Genomic DNA, 23,879 nt, shown 5'->3' with positions numbered 1-23,879 from the left:
TTTGTTTCTTTTTGTACATAGAATCTTGCCTTCTTCAGAAACTGGCTTTACTTGTCTAGTTGGATTTGACAGGATCCAAGGGTAGGTTATCTCAAATGGTACTTCTGTGGCTCTGGGTAGCCATTTATTCCCCCAGTTTATGTCCTTGTGATTCTCGGCAAGCAGGCAACAGTTTTCTGTTGCTGTTTGTGACTTCCGGCAGAAGGCACAGCAAGTTTCTGGTTTGCCACTTATTTCTCCAGCTTCTGTTGCTGTTTGTGACTCTCGGCAAGCAGACAACAGCTTTCTGTTGCTGTTTCTGACACTTATCTTCTCGGCACAGCAGGTTTTTGGTTCAAGATTTAATTTTTAGTGCAGGGAGGTCGTTCTTGGTTTTTCCTTGTACCTGCATTTTTTATTTTGGGCTTTTAGATTTTCTGGTGATCTGTTTCTTTTGGTACAGTCTGTTTTCTTGGGCTTCTCGATTTTCTCCAAGAATTGGTTGGGGCCTCACAATTACTAGCCAATATAATATGCTTTTCTCGCATGTCTTTTTTCGTTCATGGTTCGATATTTTGGTGTCCTAGGCGTAGAGGAACCACACCAATCCATCCCAAACTTGTTGGTTAAACTCTACTGCGGTGACGATACTGGGGGAGTCCTACAGAAAAATAGCTTGACGCCAGGATGATAAAAAGCTGCTTTTCAGTTTGCACTTTTCCTAAAGGGAAAAGATCTTTGGGGTCATATTGATGGCACAGATTGTGCACCCAATCCTGATACATCCAAGGAGTCCGCAGCTTGTCCTTCATGGACTGCGCTTAATGCTCGGATTATGTCTTGCCTTCTTGGCGCAGTTGAGCCACATATTGTCCCTAACTTGCGAACTTATCGCACCGCTCAATCCATGTGAACTTATTTAAAAACAGTATATCATCAAGATAACAGTGCACGTCGTTTTCAGTTAGAGCATGCAATTGCTATGTTTCAACATAAAAATCGTTCCATCCAAAACTATTATTCGGGGTTTCTGACTCTTTGGAATGAATATTCTGATATGGTTACTGCAAGTGTTCCTGTGGCTTCTCTTCCCATTATACAACGTCTTCACGAGACTAGTCATCATGATTTGTTTCTTATGAAACTCCGCCTCGAGTATGAATCTATTCGCTCATCTCTACTAAATTGCTCTCCTGTTCTTTCTCTGGATGTTTGTTTTGGTGAGTTACTTCGTGAAGAACAACGGCTTAGTACTCAAGTTACTCTGGCACAATCTCATGGTAGTTTCGAGTCTGTCCCTGTGGCTTATGCTGCTCAATGACGAGGACCGCCTGCGCATTCTAGCACTTTGCAATGTTTTTGTTGCAAAGAATTTGGACATATCGCTACTAATTGTTCCAAAAAATTCTGCTCTTATTGCAAGAAAGGTCACATTATCAAAGAATGTCGTATCCGCCAATAAAATCGTTAGGCCCAGACATTCCAAACTTCTGTTAGTGTAACCCCCACAATGACTTTTGCAGCCCCTAGTTCTTCTTTAGGTGACTTCTCTGTTCTTGCACCTCCTTTAGCGAATTACTGCACACCCGAAATGGTGCAACAATACTAATTTCGGCATTATCAGCAATGGGGCTCTAAGGTAACAATTCTACTAATCTCTAGTATGTGGACTCTAGTGCCTCTAATCACATGACGAATGATCCCACTACCTTGTGTCATGTCCGGCCCTATGCTAGTCAATCTGCTATTCAGACTGCCAATGGTAGTTCTATGCCAATAGCTATTGTCAGAGATGCCTTTTCTAAGTTCACTAATGTGTTTCTTGCTCCTCAACTTTCCACGAATCTTATTTCTGCTAGTCAATTAGTTGACAACAATTGTGCTGTTAATTTTTCTAGTAATGGTTGCAGGACCGAGTAATGGGGGAGCTGATCGCGAAGGGACCTAAAGAGGGGCGCTTCTTTCCACTACTTTTGCTTGTTCAAACACATTCTCCAATTTCTTCTATTAAGTGTTTTGCTTGTAATAATATTTCGGAAGTTAGTATGGTGTGGCATCGTCGTTTAGGCCATCCCAATACTCATATCTTATCTCATGTATTGAACTCTAGTTCACTTGATAATAAAGAACGTTCTTCTTTATCTCTTGAGTGTGCCTCTTGCAAACTTGGTAAAAGCAAAACCCTTCCCTTCCCTTTGCATGCTAGTAGAGCTTCTCAGTGTTTTGAGTTTATCCATAGTGACGTTTGGGGACTTTCCCCGGTTAGTTCACATGAAAAATTTAAATACTTTGTGATTTTCATTGATGATCATAGCTGATTTACTTGGATCTACTTTCTTCGCTCTAAATCTGAGATTTTTTGTACTTTTACTGAGTTTTTGGCGTATGTTGACAATCAATTTTCTGCTTCTATTAAGACATTACGCACAGATTCTTGTCGTGAATGTGTCTACTAAGTTTCAGGCATTTTTGGCTTCTAAAGGCATTATTCATCAACGTTCATGTCCTGCTACTCCCGAACAGAATGGAGTAGCTGAATGGAAAAATCGTCATCTCCTAGATGTGGTCCGTACTCTCTTGCTCGAATCCTCTATTCCATCCTTGTTCTGGGTTGAGGCTTTGAAAACTGCTACTTACTTGATTAATCGTTTACCTTCTCAAGTTCTACTCATGAAGTCTCCCTATTTACGTTTATTTGCTAAGCAACCTAGTTACGATAACCTCCGTACCTTTGGTTGTGTATGTTTTCTTCATTTTCCTCCTCATGAGCGACATAAATTATCTGCTCAATCTGTTCGATGTGCATTCTTGGGATACAATGTGTGTCAAAAGGGATTTGTTTGCTATGATCCTACATTACATCGTACACGCATTTCTAGGAACGTTATTTTCTTTGAAAATCAACATTTCTTTCCTGAGTCCTCTGTACCCTCCTCTCCTATTGTGATTCTCCCCTCCTTTGAGGAGTAGTTCTCGGATCCTTATCCAATAAGTTCTTTCAACTAGATATTGTGTATACGCGGTGCCCCCGCCCACAGTCTCTTCCGGTAGCTCATCCAATATCGGATCCTACCATGCTCCAAATTCAGTCAGTTGCAGCACCTCTAGAGCCTATGGTACGTCACTCTTCTCAAGTGTCTGTACCTCCGGACAGGTATGGGTTTCCCTCTTCATCTGGTAACTCTATTTCAGCTCTTACTGCTGCATTGTCCAATTTAGATATTCCCACTTCCTACTCACACGATGCCAAGCATGATTGTTGGCAACAAGCTATGCAAGAAGAAATTGCCACTCTACAAGCCAATCACACCTGGGACATTAAGCCTTGTCCTCCCACCATTGTTCCTCTGAATTGTAAATGGGTTTACTCAGTCAAGGTCCAATCTGATGGAAGTCTAGATCGTTACAAAGCTCGCCTTGTTGCACTTGGGAATAATCAGGAAGATGGTGTCAATTATGAAGAGACCTTTGCTCCTGTGGCTAAGATGATTACAGTTCGTATGATTCTAGCTATTGTTGCTTCTAGTGAGTGGCCACTACATCAGATCGATGTCAAGAATGCTTTTCTTCACGGGGATCTTAAAGAGTGTATTTATAAAGCCACCCCCGGGCTTGTTTCCCTCTCCGACTTCATATGTGTGTAAGCTTCGTCATTCTCTTTATGGTCTCAAACAAGCTCCAAGGGCCTAGTTTGATAAATTCCGCACCACCTTATTACAATTTTTATTCAAGCAGAACAAGTATGACACTTCATTGTTTCTTTGGAAATCAAACATGGGTATTGTTGTTCTTTTGGTTTATGTTAATGATATTGTGACTATTGGTTATCATGAGTGCACAAAGCATATTGAAGTCGATTGTCACTCTATCCGTGAAGCATTTGAAGTTCGTGTTATCACTCTTCAACACATTTCCATTAAATTACAAATTACGGATATCTTCACCAAGGCACTCACTCGTCATCGACATTACTTCCTAAGTAGCAAATTGATGCTTGTTGATCAACCCGCATCAATTTGAGGGGGGCTGTCAACGAAACAGCAAACAGCAAAGCAAAGGATTTCTTTCCTTACTTCAGCCCACATTTATTTCCTTATATTTCATTCATTATTTTATATAGTTAGCATATATATTTAGTTTACATGTATAGGGCTTGATAGATTATAGTTTACTTGTATAGGGCTAGAATCATGCTAGACCTTATTTACTTTCCATGTATAGCATTCTTGTAAAGTCTATAGCTTGCTTTTGACACTGCTTTTTATATGATTGCAATTGCCTTTTCCACAATAGTAGTTCCATGTCATCAACAAATTAAGAATTCCTTCTATGATTCCATTCTAAGGCATTGACTTTGTTGGTCTGTATGTAAAAAAAAAGGAAAGGCCAATACACAAAGCTCCCATGTCGCAGGGTCTAAGGATGGGTCTATAGTACGCAGCCTTACTTTGCATTTTTGCAAGAAGCTGTTTTCACACCTTGAACCCGTTAGCTCCAGGTCAGACAACAACAACTCTACTGTTGGTCTTTAAATCGATGTAATTATTTATTGTTCCTTTTTTTAGTATTTGAAATAGAAAATATAATTTGAACCGTTAGAATAACAATAATGTTGACTGGTGTGACTCATGAAGCTGAATCGATTTTATCTGCTGCTATTCTCTAGGAGCTGAATCAGTTTTATTTGTTGCTATTCTTTAGGAGCTGAATAAGTTTTATTTGTTGCTATTCTTTAGGATTATAACCATTTCTTCATGCTGATTTTTAGGCGCTTACTGTTATGCTCAACATGTAGCATATTTTTCTGCAATTCAGTTTTAACAGATTTTTTTGCAATTCATTTTTCATTATGTTGTATAAATAGATAGTTTGTTGCTTAATAAAATTAGCCTTCTGCAGTCTCTAAATCAGCTTCTCTCATTATCCTCAGTCTTTGGTTTTTTTAAAATTTCCAACAGATTTGTATCAGAGCTATAGTCTTGAGGGACCTGTGAGATTAAGAGAGCTCAAACACAACAACCTATTTATAATGAATTCAGAAAATTCATTCACTGCAATTGCACCTCCAGTGTTTGATGGAACAAATTATTAGATGTGGGCTGTTAGAATGGAAGCCTATTTTGATGCCTAATGATCTATGAGAAGCTGCCGAACAGTATATGTAGTTCTAGCCCTGCCAAACAATCCAACTCTTGCACAAATCAAAAATCAAAAGGAGATGAAGTAAAGAAAATCAAAAGCAAGAGCAACTTTGTTTACAGCAGTCTCATCCACCATTTTTACCAAAATAATGCCACTAAGAAACAGCCAAGGAAATTTGGGATTTTTTGAAGCAAGAATATGAAGGAAATGAAAGGGTCAAAGGGATGCAAGTGCAGAATTTGATCCGAGAATTTGAGATGCAAAAGATGAAAGAATAAGAAACAGTCAAGGAATATTCTAACAGACTTCTTGGCATTGTCAACAAGGTAAGACTCCTTGGTACTGATTTTTCTAATTCTAGAATTGTTCAAAAGGTCCTAGTCACAATTCCTGAAAAGTTTGAGCCTACAATTTCATCTTTGGAAAACTCAAAAGATTTGTCAAGCATTACCTTGGCAGAATTGTTGAATGCACTGCAAGCACAAGAACAAAGGAGGCTTATGAGGCAAGAAGGATCTGTGGAGGGTGTTTTTAAAGCCAAATGACAAAACAACAATGGTGGCAAGAACAACAATGGTGGCAAAAACACAAAAAAATATATATATATATATATATAAACAAGAAGCTTGGAGGTTATGCAAGCAACAACAATAATAGCCAAAGCAGCAACATTCAAGTCTTTCCACCTTGCTCTTACTGCAAAAAAACCAATCATCCATTTAATAAGTGCTGGTGGAGGCCAGATGCAAGATGTCACAAGTGTGGTTAGTTAGGGCACATGGAAAGGATATGCAAGGCTCAACGACAACAAGGAGAAGCCTTGTTGTTTGTGGTATCATGCTTTGCCGCCAACAGCTCCATAGAAAACTAGCTTATAGATAGTGGTTGTACAAACCACATGACTTATGATCGAGAGCTCTTCAGAGAGCTTGACAAGACTGCTATTTCTAAAGTCAGAATTGGAAATGGAACACATATTGCAGTAAAAGGCAAAGGAACAGTAGCGATTGAAGGCCACACAGGTCTGAAATTAAAATCTGATGTTTTATATGTCCCTAAAATTAATCAAAACCTTTTAAGCGTTACTCAGTTGTTGAAGAAAGGCTATAAGGTGCTGTTTGAAGATAAAAACTGTGTGATTAAAGATACAAAAAACATAGAGGTGTTCAAAGTTCAAATGAAAAGCAAAAGCTTTGCCTTGGATTTGATGAAAGAGGAGCAGGCAGTACACAAAGTAGATAGAAATACAGTACTTTGGCACAAGAGATTGGGGCATTTCAATCATGCCGCTCAACTTTTTATGAAGAAGAACAATCTGGTGAAAGGCTTGCCTAAATTAGAGGAGGAGCCGCCTAAATGTGTTGTCACTATGGAAAGCAAACCAGGCTTCCTTTTCAACAAAACAAGGCTTGGAGGGCTACACAGAGGTTGCAATTAATACATATAGATGTAGGAGGACCAATGAAAACATCATCATTGAATGGCAGTAAGTATTATATTGCTTTCATTGATGATTACTCAAGAATGTACTGGATTTATTTTATGAAGCTTAAATCTGAGGTTGCTGACATCTTCAGGAAGTTTAAAACTTAGGTTGAAACTCAAAGCAGATGCAAAATGTAGGTGATCAGGTCTAATAATGGAACTGAATATACCGCTAAAAAATTTAACAAGTTTTGTGAAGATGCAGGCATCGAACAAAAGATGACAGCACCTTAAACTCCTCAACAGAATGGTGTTGTGGAGAGGAAAAACCGGACAATCATGGAGATGACAAGGTGCTTGCTTCATGACAAAGGGCTGCCAAAGAAATTTTGTGCCGAGGCTGTAAATACAGTAGTTTTTCTGCTAAATAAAATTGCCAACAAAAGCTTTGTTGAAAAAGACTCCATTTGAAGCATGGTATGGCTATAAACCAAAGTTGCTTAATCTAAAGACATTTGGTTGCCTATGTTTCTCTTACATCCCTCAAGTTAAGAGACAAAAATTGGACAAAAAAGCAGAATCTAAGATTTTTGTTGGCTATAGCTCAATTTTGAAGGCCTACAGGACCTATATACCACAAAGTAACAAAGTAATTGTCAGCAGGGATGTTCAATTCCTTGAGTTAGATAACTAGAGTTGGGAGAATGACAAGAAGCTTGAGGTTCAGGAGGAGAATGATAATACGGATGATGAACCTATTAGAGGAACCGGATCACTCTCTGACATTTATCAGAGGTGTAATGTTGCTGTAATGGAGCCTGCAAGGTATGAAGAAGCTGCAACTGATCAGAAGTGGATAGTTGCAATGAAGGAGGACCTAAAGATGATTGAAAAGAATCAGACATGGGAATTGGTGGACAGACCTAAACACAAGAAAGCTATAGGAGTCAAGTGGGTTTACAGGATCAAGCTCAATCCTGATGGTTCTATAAACAAGTACAAGGCAAGACTTGTTGTCAAAGGATATGGCCAGATGTTTGGGGTAGAATATTCTGAAACTTTTGCCCCAGTTGTCAGGTTGGATACCATAAGGATGTTGCTAGCTTTTGCTACACAAAAAGGCTGGGTTATACACCAAATGGATGTCAAGTTAGCCTTTATGAACGGAAACTTGGAGGAAGAAATTTTTGTGGAGCAACCTGAAGGGTTTGTTTTTCAAGGACACGAGGTGAAGGTATATCGACTAAAAAAAGCCCTGTATGGTTTAAAATAGGAATCATGGTCTTGGTATAGCAGAATTGATGCACACTTCGTGAACTTAGGCTTTGAAAAAAGTCAAAGTGAATCTACTTTATATATCAAGAAGACTGATGATGAAATACTTGTGTAATCTCTGTATGTTGATGATCTACTCATTACAAGAAGTAGCAAGGAGCTGATTGACAAGTTTAAAGAAGAAATGAAAGATGTCTTTGAAATGACAGACCTTGAGAGGATGACATTCTTTCTTGGTATGCAAGTACGTCAAAAGCAAAATAAAATATTTCTATGCCAGCATAAATATGCAAAGGAAGTCCTCAAGAAATTCAACATGGAAGAGTGCAAGCCAACTGCAACCCCAATGAATCAAAAGGAGAAGTTTTGCAAAGAAGATGGAGCTGAAAAGGTGGATGAAAGGCTGTACAGGAGCCTAATATGCTGCGTAATGTATTTAACTGCAACCAAGCCAGATATCATGCATGTAGTGAGTTTTCTATCAAGGTATATGCACTGTGCTAGTGAAATTCATTTTCAAGTAGCAAAAAGAATTCTTAGATATGTCAAAGGCACAATTGATTATGGAATAAGATTCAGTCAAGTTAAAAACTTCAATCTCCATGGTTATTCTGATAGTGATTGGGCTGGATGTGATGATGATATGAGAAGCACCTCAAGTTACTATTTTAGCTTTGGTTTTGGAAATTTTTTTTCATGGTGTTCTAAGAAGCAGGAAGTCATAGCTCAATCCACAGCAGAAGCAAAATATGTAGTTGCTATTGCTGCTGTTGTGAATCAAGCCCTTTGGATTAGGAAACTTATGACAGATTTGCATATGGAAAAACAAGAAGGCACATAATTATTTGGGGACAACAAAGCTGCAATTTCAATTGCTAATAATCCAGTGTTCCATGGCAAAACAAAACACTTCAAAATAAAATTTTATCTTCTAAGAGAGGTACAAAGGGAAGGAGAAGTTCAGTTGATCTACTACAAAACAGAAAATCAAAGTATTGACATCCTAACAAAGACACTTCCGAAGATTAGATATGAATTCTTGAGGCAGAAGCTTGGTGTATGCAGCTCCAAAGTCAAGGAGGAGTGTTGACTGGTGTGACTCATGAATTTTATCTTCTAAGAGAGGTACAAAGGGAAGGAGACGTTCAGTTGATCTACTACAAAACAGAAAATCAAAGTACTGACATCCTAACAAAGACACTTCCGAAGATTAGATATGAGTTCTTGAGGCAGAAGTTTGGTGCAGCTCCAAAGTCAAGGAGGAGTGTTGACTGGTGTGACTCATGAAGCTGAATTGGTTTTATTTGTTGCTATTCCTTAGGAGCTGAATCAATTTTATTTGTTGCTATTTTTTAGGAGCTGAATAAGTTTTATTCGTTGTTATTCTTTAGGATTATAACCATTTCTTCATGCTGATTTTTAGGCACCTAGCTGTTATTGTAGTGATCAAAAAATAAATAAATAAAAATTAAAAATTAACTTAAATTAAATTAAAAATAAAAATAAAATAATTAATTTTAAATTTTAAATAATTATTATTATTAATTAAATGATATAATATAATAATATTATAATATTATAATAATATGTTTATATATATAAAGAGATAAGATTCAATCCTGAGATTGAAGATTAGATTAATAGAGAGTCGCCGCCCCTATAGCAGTGCCCCTTCGTCTCCTTGTCTACTCTCTCCCACTTTCCATAATTTCTTCTCCAATATTCAACCGATCGGAAAACGGAAAGTATCGTAGGGTTCCTATCTCCGCCACCGACATTCCTACCAGAGCGGATTTGTCGTGAGAGCGACGTAAGCATATCTCATGGGATAAGGTAAATCCTCACTTTTACCTCAATTTTTCTTAAATCTTAAGCCCAATTGACGAACGGAAACTGTCAGGAGATTCATGGGGAGATTCTCTACAATTTAACCGAAGTGGGTTTTCAAGTTGGAGCTCCCAGACACCAACCCTAAATCGGGGTAAGTTTAATAATTTAGGCTTTTATAGGCTATTTAGGGTATTCAGAACCTTAGGAGATTTTAGGAAAATTTACTTTGGGGATTGTAATGAATAATATAGTAAAGTTTAAATTTCAGGGTTTCAGGGGTTTTTAACGCCGTGGGGCATAGGTCGGGGTTTTATTGGGCTTTTCAGGAATTAGGTAAGGGGATTAAATTAAGTCAGTAATTTTATGAAATTTGAGTCAATTTAATTGTCATATTTATATATATAACTTGATTTGAGAATTCAGAAGTTATTTTCGAAAACCCCGTTCGGATTAATTCATTTTACAAAATTAGGATATATGATATGTAATTTTGTATATATATATATATATATATATATATATATATGAGTGCGTTTAAATGTGAAATTGTGTGGCAGAGGATCTAAATGGGTTGGAAATAATAAAATATTGAATTATTTGAGAAATACTGGAAATGCTTGCAAAAATACTAGAACTGTTTATAAAATGTAGGAGTTTGAAATAACGGCCAATGGCCGGGTATTGTTTGATTGGCTAGGGGCCAGGATTGTTATTTGACGGCCGAAGGCTGAGTTTTAATTGACGGCTATACGCCGAGTTGTATTTTGTGGCCGAGGAACAGGTTTTCGGAATAACAGGAAATATATGTGAATTGATGTTTTAAATGGTGATTTCTATAATCAAAATTGCATGATATGCTTTAGGAACCCTAGGGACCAATGTATTGTGAGCACGATACCGTTGCTAGGGATTTGTTATGTGGCTGTGTGCGCCTACACTTGTGCTGAGAGGTGTAGGGTGACTTTGTTCGATTTGCCTACGTGAGGTGAATGTACCCCCTGGGTAAGGGCAATCAGACTAGTAGCTGGAGCTGCATATACCTGTGGAGTATGTTAGCAGAGAGTACAGATGACTATTGTCTAGGTGGATCCCCCAGGACAATAGTCCAGCTTTCGGGCTGCACAACCCGTGTCATGGGGGAAGTAAATGACGTGTTTGTCACAGGGAGTGTCTTATATGCATATCTGTTAATTTATGTGAATACGAATAATTAATAAGATAATTTCGAGAGCTTGCTGAGAAAGGTGAATGCCCTAATAGCAGTAATGGTGTTAGAGCACAGGCAAGATACTTGTATGAGCGGGTAATCTTCCCTATCCTCGGCTAATTGTGTGTAAGTGTAAAATATGAATGATTTCATAAATGTGTTTATCTACTTAGTGAACTGGTTAATTTCTATACACTAAATGCATGCTGGCCACACACTGACATTAACTTAGTTTTTCCCTTAATGAGTTGTGCCTCACCCCTCATTTACCAAATGTCTTTTCAAGAAATCCTAGAAATCGGGTCTAACAAGCTAGGAGAGCTGGGCTAGTGGTGTAAATTTAAGTACGTGGTGTGTATGAACAAAGATTTTATTTTTGTATAGTTTTATGAGATGTAATTATGTGAAAATTGAGATATTTGTGTATAAAGATAGTTAGAACTCTGGTAATGTAATTTGAGGATTTTGTATTTTATTTCCGCTGCGTATATGTGTTTCATATATGATGAATAAGGTATCAGGTACACAAACATCACTAAAGTAGCACCCCAGGCCCACGTGGTGGATCGGGGTCGTTACAGGTGGTATCAGAACCTAGGTTTGCTAGGTTCTGCAGACTTTGAGGATTGATAATTACCAAAACATAGGTTGAGATGAGATAGGAATAGGAGTGAGTAGGTTAAGATGGGTTTTGGTCTAGAAGCTTGGAGGTGGAAATCTTTTGACGAACTTCTGTGATTTTCTGAATCAGTCGCGAATTTCAGAAAACTATGGTAAATCCATCGATGGTTTCGTTTCTGGGTTGAGGGACTAGAACTCAGAAAATTTAGGTTGGAATGTTAGGATGAGGGGGTATGTGTGTGAAGTTAATGTTAGGAAGAAGATTTTTACCTCAATGGTATTGTGATAGAATTGGAATATGAATTATTAAATTAGAACTTGTATATTATATCAATTCCATTAGTCAATATTTGCATTAATTATGTTAAATGTGAAATTTCTAAGTCGAGTTATATCCTATTTACATGATGGATTCCAGGAGAAAAGATATTGTGATTGGAGGGGATACCTCTAGTGAGGATGATGCTGATGCTTCAGCACTGCTGCGAAATATAACGCGACAGGCTAAAAAGGAGAATAGGAGGGACTCTAGAGAGCAGGATCAGCCACCGGTTGATTGGGGCTGCACATTTCAGCAGTTTACTCGGACAAATCCGCCGGCATTTGCAGGAGGACCGAACCCAATCGCGACTAAAGATTGGGTTCAGGAAAAATAGGAACTGTTAGGGGTGCTGGAGTGCACAGAAGAGTAGAAGGTGAAGTATGTCACTTACAAACTAGAGGGAGAAATAAAGAGATGGCGGCGATCGGCGAAACTGGTGGAGGAGCAGCGCCAAGGGCTGGCGGCTATCTCTTGGAGCCGGTTCAGAGAAGTTTTCTTCAACAGGTATTTCCCCGCTATCACTCGCGCAACTAAGGTAGAGGAATTCCTGTGGCTGACTCAGGGGCCCATGACTGTGCAGCAGTATGCGGCCAAGTTTGTGGAGTTCTCTTGTTTCGCTCCACACATGGTTCCAAACGAGCTACTGAAGGCCCAAATATTTGAGAGAGGACTGCGACAGGGAACATGCGCACAGATGGTGGCGTTATTGACTCGGAGATTTTCTGAGCTAGTGGACCGGGCTATGGCAGTTGAGGCCAGCATCTAGGGGGGAGAGGGTGGTAAACCAGAAAAAGAGGCCCTGGCCTCAGGGATTTCAGACCAACACTAGTTAGGACTCATGGAAGCATCCGGGTAATTGCTGAGGCTAGCAACAGGAGTTGGGGTACCGAGGCCATCACGGGAGTCCCCAGCGTCCTATCTGTTCCAAATGCCATCAGAGACATTGGGGCGAGTGTAGGGAAGGACCAGTTGTCTACTACCGATGTGGCGAGGCAGGACACTGCATGCGAGATTGCCGCGCGATGTTGAACTACGCGCCACCGCAGCCGCAGTATAGAGGAGATAACTAGGCACCTTGAGGTGGTCACCAACGGGGTACCCCGGGTGATGCGGAGAACACCAGCAATGTGGTGACATGTACTATTACATACTGTTAGATAGTGTCATTGTATTATTTGATTCAGGTGCAACTCACTCGTTTGTGTCTTAGGGATTTGTTAAACTATGTAGGTTAAAGGCTCAACTATTAGAGATTGAGTTAGTAGTGGGCACACTGACAGGGTCAGTGTTAATATGTAGCAAGGTGATTAGAGATTATCTAACAGAGATTCAGGAGAAAGTGCGGCCTGCTAACTTGATAGTCCTTGATATGCATAATTTTGACATTATTCTGCGCATGGACTGGCTAGCATCCATTTACGCGAGCATTGACTATCGCAGAAAAGAGGTGGTATTCAAACCTCCTGGGAAGCAGGAGTTTGTATTTGCTGGGTCGTGTGTGCGTTCGGCACCATGGATCCTTTCTGCTATTCAGGCGAAGAGGTTACTTTTGGGGGGATGCTAGGGTTACCTTGCAATTGTGAAGGAAGCGCCGAAGGAGGAGCTCAAGTTGGAAGATATCCCAATGATACGGGAGTTCTCTTATATTTTTCTAGAGGATTTACCAGGGTTACCTCCTGATCGTGGGGTGGAGTTTGCAATTGATCTGATCCCAAGAACAACACCAATCTCCAAAGCTTCATACAAAATGACTCCAACTGAACTAAAGGAGCAACTATAGGAGCTTCTAGACAGGGGGTTTATCAGACCGGGTGTATCGCCCTGGGGTGCACCAGCGTTGTTTGTGAAGAAGAAGGAGGTCGATAAGGATGTGCCCCGACTACCGGGAGATTAATAAAGTAACGATGAAGAACAAGTATCCATTACCCAAAATTGACAATCTGTTTGATCAGTTTCAGGGTACGCAGATTTTCTCTAAAGTCGATTTACGATCTGGATACCATCAGGTGAAGGTTAGATCATATGATGTATCGAAGACTGTTTTTCAAACTCAGTACGGCAATTACGAGTTCTTGGTTATGCCGTTCGAGTTCACAAATGCTCCAACAGTATTCATGGATCTAATGAACAAAGTATTCCACGAGTACTTAGATCTGTTTGTTTTTGTGTTCATAGATGATATTTTGGACTTCTCTAGGAGCCTTGAGGAGCATGAAGCTCATCTGAGACTAGTACTTCAGGTACTCAGGGAAAAGAAGTTATTTGCTAAACTTAAGAAATGTGAATTCTGACTAGAGCAGGTTGCATTTTTGAGTCATGTGGTATCCAAGGAAGGGATTTCAATGGACCCGAGCAAAATAGAGGCTGTAGTTGACTGGGCAAGGCCGAAGATCGTGTAGGAAGTCAAAAGTTTCCTAGGTCTTGTCGGATACTACCGCCGGTTTGTCAAGGGGTTCTCCAGATTATCAGGATCTTTGACAAGACTCACGAGAAAGAATGTGAAGTTTGACTAAACCGACGAATGCGAGCAGAGCTTCCAGGGGTTGAAGCAGTGTCTAGTCACTGCCCTAGAATTGACCCTTCCATCAAGTGAGTGTTAATTTGTAATCTACAACGACGCATCACAGAAGGGACTTGGTTGTGTTCTAATGCAGCAGGAGAAAGTCATTGCATATACGTCTTGCTAGTTGAAAAAGAACGAAAAGAACTATCTTACGCATGACTTGGAGCTAATAGCAGTTGTATTTGCGTTAAAGATCTAGCGACACTACCTTTATGGTGTAAGGTGTGAGATCTTTATTGACCATAAAAGTCTTAAGTACTTCTTCACCCAGAAAGAGTTGAATATGAGGCAGCGCGGACGACTAGAGTTGATAAAAGATTACGACTGCACTATTAGCTATCACCCAGGAAAGGCAAACGTGCTAACCGATGCATTGAACCGAAAATCTGGGGATACGTAAGCCTCAGCAGTTATGGTTTCGCACCAAATCATGATAGACCTAGAGAGGTTGGGTGTAGAATTGGTAGAAGGAAATCATCAGGCGTTCATTTCTAGTCTGGTGGTTCAACCGACTTTACGGGAGAGAATCAGAATAGCTCAACTAAAAGATGCAGAGTTGATGGAGATTGTAGAGAAGATACAGCATGAGCAGCACACAGACTTTAATGTTTCTGAGGATGGAGTTCTCATATTTCACACTCGATTGTGTGCCAGATGACGCTGAAATAAAGAGGATTCTGGAGGAAGCTCACCGCTCTCTCTATACTGTTCACCCATGTAGCACGAAGATGTATAAAGACTTGTGTGAATCTTTTTGGTGGAGTAACATGAAGAGGGAGATTGCCAGATTTGTTAGACAATGCTTGGCATGTCAGCAGGTGAAGGCAGAACACCAGAGGCCAGCGGGACCACTTCAACCACTGGATATCCCTATGTGGAAGTTGGAGCATATCTCGATGGACTTTGTATTCGGATTGCCTTCAGCGGTGCATGGGCAGAATGTCATATGGGTAGTTGTTGATAGATTGACGAAGACTGCCCATTTCATTCTGGTTAGAACCGGTTACTCAATGGATAAGCTGGCAAAACTCTATGTTCAGAAGATAATCAGAATGCATGGCGTGCCCGTGTCCATCGTTTCAGATCAGGATCCGCGGTTCACTTCTCGATTCTAGAAAAGTTTGCAGGGCGCGTTGGATTCTCAACTCACTTTCAGTTTTGCATTTCACCCTCAGACAAATGGACAGTTTGAACGAACCATTCAGATTTTCGAGGATATGCTACGGGCATGTGTGTTAGATTTTGGGGGCAGTTGGATTTGATATCTACCGTTGGTTGAGTTTGCATACAATAACAGTCACCAGGCTAGCATTGGAATGACACCATATGAGGCTTTGTATTGTCGCCGGTGTCGATCTCTGTTGTACTGAGATGAAGTTGGCGAGCGATAGTTTTTGGGGCCAGAACTTGTTCAATAGGCCTTTGCAAAGGTCGAACTTATCAGGAAAATGATTAAAGTAGCCCAGAGTTGACAGAAGAGTTATGCAGATACTTGCCGACGAGAGCTAGAATTCGAGATAGGTGATATGATATTCTTAAGGATTACTCCAATGAAGGGGGTGATGAGGTATGGAAAGATGGGCAAGCTAAGCCCTAGATACATTGGGCCGTTCAAGATTTTGGAGAGGATTGGTTCAACGGCGTACAGGATAGCATTACCCCTAACGCTGTCTAGGATACACGACGTGTTCCACGTCTCCATGTTGAGGAGGTACGTTCCAGACCCCTCACATGTGATCAGTTATGAGTCATCGGAGATCGGGGATACTTTGGCATACGAGGTACCAGTTTAGATTCTGGATCGGAAAATACAGGAACTGCGTACCAAGGATATACCGTTAGTGAAGGTGCTGTGGCGAAATCATGCAGTTGAGGAGACTTCTTAAGAGTTAGAAATGGAAATACGCCAGAAGTACCCATAGCTATTCAGCAAGGACTAGTGCCAGACGGGTAAGGGTATGGTTGTATATGGATGAATTAGAGTAGGTTGTGTAGTTAGTTGTTTGTAGTTTTAATTATGGATAGTTTTTGGGAAAAATTTGTTATGGTTATTGTAATTTCCCAATGGTAGTATTGTAACCACAGTATTCCTCCGCTATAAGTGAGGGTAGTTAATAAACTTGGGACAAGGCCGCTATATGGGTGGCTATCGACTCTTCTGTAAACAGGGATAGTGAGTTAAGAATGTGATCAGTAATAGTTAACAAATTTCGAGGACGAAATTTTTATAAGGATGGGAGAATGTAATGATCCAAAAAAAATTTTAAATTTAAAATTAAATTAAAATTAAAATTTTAAAAAATAAAATAATTAATTTTAAATTTTAAATAATAATTATTATTAATTAAATGATATAATATAATAATAATATGAGGCAAGATTCAACCTTGAGATTGAAATCTCAGGATTGGATTTATAGAGAGTCGTCGCCCTTGTTGCAGTGCCCCTTCGTCTCCTCGTCTCCTCTCTCCCACTTTCCTTATTTTCTTCTCCAATATTCGGCCGATCAGAAAACGGAAAGTACTATTGGGTTTTTATCTCTGCCACCAACATTCCTATTGGAACGAATTTGTTGTGAGAGCGACGTAGGCATATCTCCTGGAATAAGGCAAATCCTCACTTTTACCTCAATTTTTCTTAAATCTTAAGCCCAATTGACGAACGAAAACTGTCAAGAGATTCGTGGGGAGATTCTCTACAATCTAACCGGAGCGGGTTTTCAAGTTGGAGCTCTAGAGCACCAACCCTAAATCGGGGGTAAGTTTAATAATTAAGACTTTTATAGGCTATTTAGGGTATTCAGAACCTTGGGGGATTTTAGGAAAATTTACTCTAGGAATTGTGATGAATAATATGGTAAAATTTGAATTTTAGGGTTTAAGGGGTTTTGAAAGCCGTGGGGCGTAGGTCGGGGTTTTATCGGGCTTTTCAGGAATCAGGTAAGAGGATTAAGTTAAGTCAGTAATTTTATGGAATTTGAGTCAATTTAATTGTTATGTTTATATATATAACTTGATTTGAGAATTCGGAAGTTATTTTTGAAAACCCGTTCGGATTAATTCATTTTACAAAATTAGGATATATGATATGTAATTTTGTATAAAATAAACAGTGGACAATTGAATATATACATATATATATATATATATATATATATATGTAAGTGCATTTAAATGTGAAATTGTGAGGCAAATGATCTGAATGGGTTGGAAATTATAAAATACTGAATTGTTTGAGAAGTACTGGAAATGCTTGCGAAAATACTGGAACTGTTTATAAAATGTAGGAGTTTAAAATAACGGCCAGTGGCTGGATATTGTTTGATTGGCCAGAGGCCACGATTGTTATTTGACGACCGAGGGAGGAGTTTTAATTGACGGCTATGCATCGGGTTGTATTTTGTGGTCAAGGGTTAGGTTTTTAGAATAATAGGAAATATATGTGAATTGATGTTTTAAATGGTGATTTCTATTATCTAAATTACATGATATGCTTTAGGAATCCCGGGAACCAATGTATTGTGAGCACGGTACTGTTACTAGGGATTTGTTATGTGGCCGTGTGCGCCCACACCTGTGCTAAGAGGTGTAGGGTAGCCCTGTCCGATTTGCCTACGTGAGGTGAATGTAACCCCTGAGTAAGGGCAAACAGACCAGCAGCTAAAGCTGCATATATCTGCAGAGTATGTTAGCAGAGAGTACAGATGACTATTGTCTGGGTGGATCCCCCAAGACAATAATCCAGCCTTCGAGCCACACAAATCATGCCATGGGGGAAGTAAATGGCGTGTTTGTTACAAGGAGTGTCTTATATGCATATCTGTTAATTTATGTGAATACGAATAATTAATAAGATAATTTCGAGAGCTTGCTAAGAAAGGTGAGTGCCCTAATAGCAGTAATGGTATTAGAGCAGAGGCAAGATACTTGTATGGGTAGGTAATCTTCCCTATCCTCGGCTAATTGTGTGTGAGTGTAAAATATGAATAATTTCATAAATGTGTTTATCTACTTAGTAAACTGGTTAATTTCTGTACACAAAATGCATGTTGGCCACACACTGACATTAACTTAGTTTTTCTCTTATTGAGCTATGCCTCACCCCTCTTTTACCAAATGTCTTTTCAGAAAATCCTAAAGATCGGGTCTAACAAGCTAAGGGAGCCGGGCTAGTGGTGTAAATTTATATAGGTTGTGTATGGACAGAGATTTTATTTTTGTATAATTTTATGGGATGTAATCATGTGAAAATGGAGATATTTGTGTATAAAGATAGTTAGAACTCTAATAATGTAATTTGAGGAGTTTGTATTTTATTTCCGCTGCATATATGTGTTTCATATATGATGAATGAGGTATCAGGTATACAGACGTCACTAAAGTAGTACCCTAGGCCCACGTGGCGGGTCAGGGTCGTTACAGTTATGCTAAACATGTAGCCAATTTTTCTGCAATTCAGCTTTCATTATGCTGTATAAATAGATAGTGTGTTGCTAAATAAAAATTAGCCTTCTACAGTCTCTAAATCAGCTTCTCTCATTATCCTTAGTCTTTGGTTTTTTAAAAAAAATTCCAATAAATAAACATGTTAGTAGCAGTCAAAAAGTATCATATTAATGGTATATATGTATAAGTTAGGTTAAGTTGTTTTTGTTATTAATTAAAAGTAAAAAATTTAAAAGTTTATAAAATATACATGTATTGGCTAAATATTCAGCTGGGCAAGTGAGAAGTAATTCTAATAACACTAGAAATGACAAAAAAAAAAAAAAAAAGGAAAGGAGCAATCATGATGTCCATAACATGCAGAAATATATCATACAAAAAAAATGAAATTATTAAAGCTATGTAAATAATATCACGCATGGTGGTTTTCACAAACCTGCCTTTCAGCTTCTCGTTCACTAATTGTACTCTGGAGGACTTTATTTGTCAATCCTAAATTTATTTTGATATGTTAGTCACTGTAGTATAGAAGTATATGAACAGAATACACACAAAAAAAATGCAGATGCCTTGGGAAACCGACGGTCAAATTAAATCACTAGAATACAAACACTTGTGAAATTGCTTACCATTAGCCCCATGATGATCTTGACACCATTCACCCATTTTATCCAGGCACTCCTTAGTTTGATGGATAACTAAATCAGGACCCTACATAAAGAAAGTACTTGAAAATAAGGAAGATAAGAAAATTACGGTCTACATTCTTTTATACATACATATAAAACAAAGAAATTTCATTAAGAGAGAAATGAAGATACAATGCAGACTCGCAGAGTATACAAAATCTTCCAAAAGACAAAAAATTGAAAATACAAATCACATCAAAATAGCTTGCCAATCAGACAAGATCAGAAAAAAACAAATCCACTTAAAGCAACCAGCAGAAAAAAGTCCAAAGAGATGTCAAAAAGTCAAGAACAGGATACTAACCTAGAGCAATGACAAGAACAAACCCTCAGCACTTAAAACTCACTGATGCAGGACAGCATTAAGGAATAGTAGCCAAGAAAGATTTTAGGAGAAATAGTGGACAGAGGAGGGGGAAGAATAAGAATAAGGAAGAAGGAAGAGGAGGAAGAAGATACAATGGGGGACAAATCACACTTCGCTTTCAATTCAAATACATTGGAAACTAGCTCTTACATGATTTCACCATATTTATAAAAGATCATACCTCACGTTAATGACACAAAACCTTGAAGATATATGAGATCACGAATAAGCCCCTAAAATACAAATCTATTACAAACCAACCCTAAAATCCACATAATCCTAATATTAATTAAAGTAAACACAACAATCATTGATCCAACTCTTCTGACTTAGTCTCCAAAAAGGGTTTACCTATAGTCCTGTTTCTTGTCCCACATCACACACACATTCCTCTCCAACCAAATACCCCACAAAACAATAAAAACTGCACATCTCCACAGTTTACCAGCATCCCTAATCCTTCCAAATCCTCTGGAGAAAGAGAGCAAAAAACTTTCAACTGATTCTAGACAAATGCTCTCTTTCCAAGTATGCCAAACCACTATCCCCAAGCAATCGAATAATTGAAGAAGAAGGCAAAAAAAAGAGGAGATGCTATCCAAATGGGGATAAAGCCTTGTGGGTTTCTCCTACCCTACAGCAAATTATTGGGTTGAACTCATTAAGAACAACCAAGGCACCAACCAAATAAATGCCATTAGTTTAAGGGGAACTTTTGCCTTCCAAATACTACAATGAAAAGGGACCAATCAACAGGAATACATCCAATGATCAAAAAAGGATTTACAATCCCACATCAAGTGAGAGTATGTGAGTGAGTTTAGTTTACAGGCAGCATTCTGCATGCATAAAAGTTGTGTAAACTTCTAGGCGATGCCATGTCTGTAAGTCCCTTATCCCAAAACAGAGGATTTAAAAGAAAACTTCCCAGGGCATTCAAAACCCACATACTTACATCCCTTCCATTAGAAGGGCAACAATCATCCCAAGAAAGAACAAAAGGATGAAAGTTCCTCAGCCTCCAAATCATTAATATTCTTCGGAAAATGGAAATCCAAGGAAACAAAATCCCCAGAAATTAACATAAAAAAAAACAAGTGATACAAACAGCATTCATGGATAATTAGAAATTATAAATCAAGAATGTCTCAAATGCTCAATTACTAGCTCTATATGCTGCAAGGAACTTGTGCTCTAAAAAAAGAAAAACAAAAAAGGGCACCCCGGTGCACAAAGCTCCCGCGTATGCGGGGTCTAGAGAAGGGGCAGACCACAATGGGTCTATTCTGTTATAGAGAGAGACTTTATTCTGTTAAAAAGAGACTATTTGTTACAAGAAAAAACAATAAGCAAGGAGGATAAGAAAGCCTGCTAAGCAAAATAAGAAAACAAAAGGGAAAAAAAGAACACAAATGCCAAAGAAAAAAGAATCCGAAATCAAGTTAACAAAGCTGACAATATCAATGAATATCACAAAAACCAAAGCTACCAAAGCAACCAGATTTAACAAAAAAAAAATTGAGCCAATAGACGAAGCATGATCTCAAAATATATGAGCATTTCTCTTTATCAAAGCACCCACAAGAGTGCAAAAAAATGCACATCTACATACCGTCCTCCATACTTGCGCCTCACAACCCCTATAAAGGCAGTCATGACAAAATTTTCCAACGAGCTAATCCCATGTTTGGAAGCTTGGAGGAAGACTTGGATTTGCGTGGCTTTGGATAAAAAAATAAAATAAAATTGTACCGATTTTCATTTGAATCCAAATAAATCTAAATCCAATGCCTCCCATGCTCTCAAACACAAGCCAAGGCACAGCCAACACTCTAAACACCCCAAAAGGCTTGCACCATAAACTCAGGCCACATAACAATTAAGAAAAAAATGAGCACACATCTCACCACTTGCAAAACACATCACACACAGCAAGAGACAGAGCCTTACAACACCTTCGAATCTGCACTAGATCATTGGTGTCAAATCTATTAAGAATGACCAACCAAACTGTTGAGATTTTTTTATTAAATGAATGACCTAACACAAATATTGGTCTCTTCCTCGATTTATAATACATATTGAATACATCCTAATGACCATAATACCCTAAGTCTCACTTATTAACAGAACACTAACATACTAGTAATACTAAAAGACTAAAATAATCATTAACACTCCCCTAGAAGCTAGAGCATAGATATCATAAGCTCTTAGACTGTTACAAATAGATATAACACGAGCACCTCCCAAAACTTTGGCAAACAAATCAGCGAGCTGCATATAGAACTTAACATAAGTGGTGGTAACGAGTTCCTGCACAAGTTTCTCACAAACAAAGTGGCAATCAACTTCAATGTGTTTTGTTCGCTCATGGAAGATAGGGTTGGAGGCAATATAAGAGCACCTTGATTATCACACATCAACTCCATAGGCTGAGAATGTGGAATACCCAATTCTTCCAACATGTTTTTCAGCCAAACAGGCTCACATGTGGTATGAGCCATGGCCCTATATTCTGACTCAACACTTGACCTGGCCACTACAGTTTGTTTCTTACTCTTCCAGGAAACCAAATTATAACCAACAAAGATACAGTACCTAGTTGTGGATCTATTGTCTACAGGTGATCCGGCCCAATTTGCATCAGCGTATCCCTAAATGTAAGTGTAATCTTGATCTCAACATAAGAGACCTCTCCTAGGTACACCTTTGAGATATCTCTAGATGTGAATTACTGCATCCCAATGACTTGTCCTCTGAGAATCCAACAATTGACTCACAACACTTGTTGCAAAAGATATCATTACCAAGTGACCATGAGATAATTCAACTTTCCAACCAGTCTCCAGTATCGTCCAGGATTAAGCAACAATCACCCATATCCAACACTAACTTGTTGTTAGGATCAGTGTTTTAAAAGGTGAAGGCAAAGGCATAAGACAAGGTGTTTTACCCTCCTTGAGGCGAAGTGTAAGCCTCAAGGCGTCGAGGCATAAGCATTTTGGGATTGTATCTTTTTAAATAATTAATAAAATCAATTTATATATAGTAAAAAAATGAGAAAATTTTTAGAATAATGGAGAAAAAAAATAAAAACATAATTTTTAAATATCATATAAGCCAATTTTAGATAACAAACACAAATAATACATATTAAAAAATAAACATGAGCCACATTATCAAAAGAATAGAAAAAGCCAAATTAAAAGAAAATGCTAAATTAAAGTCATCCACTAATTTCTAAGAATATAAAACTAAATTGAACAAAGGCCGATCAAATTGGAAAGGTCCACGACTCGTCAGAGAGAGACGAGAAGCTTTGAAGAATCATCAGAGAGCTACGTAAGCTTCGTCGAGTCGTCAAAGAGGGAGAAGGAGCTGGAGGAAAGCTACGGAAGCTTCGTCGACTCGTTAGAGAAGACTAGAAGCTTCGTTGAGAGATCTCAAGGTTCGTTCAGGGAATCGTTGAGAGAGGGGAAGACTGGAGGCTTCGAAGAGAGAGCAGAGGCTTCATTGAGACAGCAAAGGAGAAGAAGCTTCATGGGAGAGAGAGGGAGGATAGGGTTTCAAGTGCATATTGGGTTCTGGCTTTTTAAATATATGTTTTAAACCAAGAATCCCAAAAAGTGTACGCCTTGCATCTGAGGCGTAAAAAGGTGAGCTTTTTTTTTAATGAGGCATACACCTTCTCACCTGAAGCGTACGCCTTTGTGGACTTACGCATTTTCACTTGCGCCTTGGTATGTTTTAGGCCAAAATCGCCTCAAAGCGCACCTCAATTACACCTTTCAAATCACTGGTTAGGATCCATGAGTGTATCAATCAATTTGGATCCCAACAACCCAGTCTCATTCAAAAGATCAAGAACATACTTCCTATGTGATAAACAAGCTCCCATACGAGATCTAGATACTTCTCTACCCACGAAGTATTTCAACAGTCCCAAACCTTTGGTTTGAAACTTAGCCTATAGAAAATGTTTTAAAGGTTTTGAATACCTTGATCATCATC

The 23,879-nt window shown here is 38.7% G+C and overlaps 1 protein-coding gene across 2 annotated transcripts in view; it reads right to left on the bottom strand.

Annotated features, from left to right (window-relative positions):
* Positions 1-23,879, bottom strand: part of LOC131147869 (oligoribonuclease) — a 55,288-nt gene that overhangs the window by 9,715 nt on the left and 21,694 nt on the right. For both annotated transcript variants that reach the window (XM_058097498.1, XM_058097499.1), the window contains 2 exons: positions 19,439-19,520; positions 19,246-19,301 (listed from right to left, as the gene is read on the bottom strand). In XM_058097498.1, the coding sequence (XP_057953481.1) occupies positions 19,246-19,301; positions 19,439-19,520 (138 nt within the window). The remainder of the gene's footprint in view (positions 1-19,245; positions 19,302-19,438; positions 19,521-23,879) is intronic.

This window comes from Malania oleifera, chromosome 2 (genome assembly GCF_029873635.1).
Source record: "Malania oleifera isolate guangnan ecotype guangnan chromosome 2, ASM2987363v1, whole genome shotgun sequence".
Classification (NCBI taxonomy): Eukaryota; Viridiplantae; Streptophyta; class Magnoliopsida; order Santalales; family Ximeniaceae; genus Malania; species Malania oleifera.
This window is presented reverse-complemented; position numbering and strand designations above follow the sequence as displayed.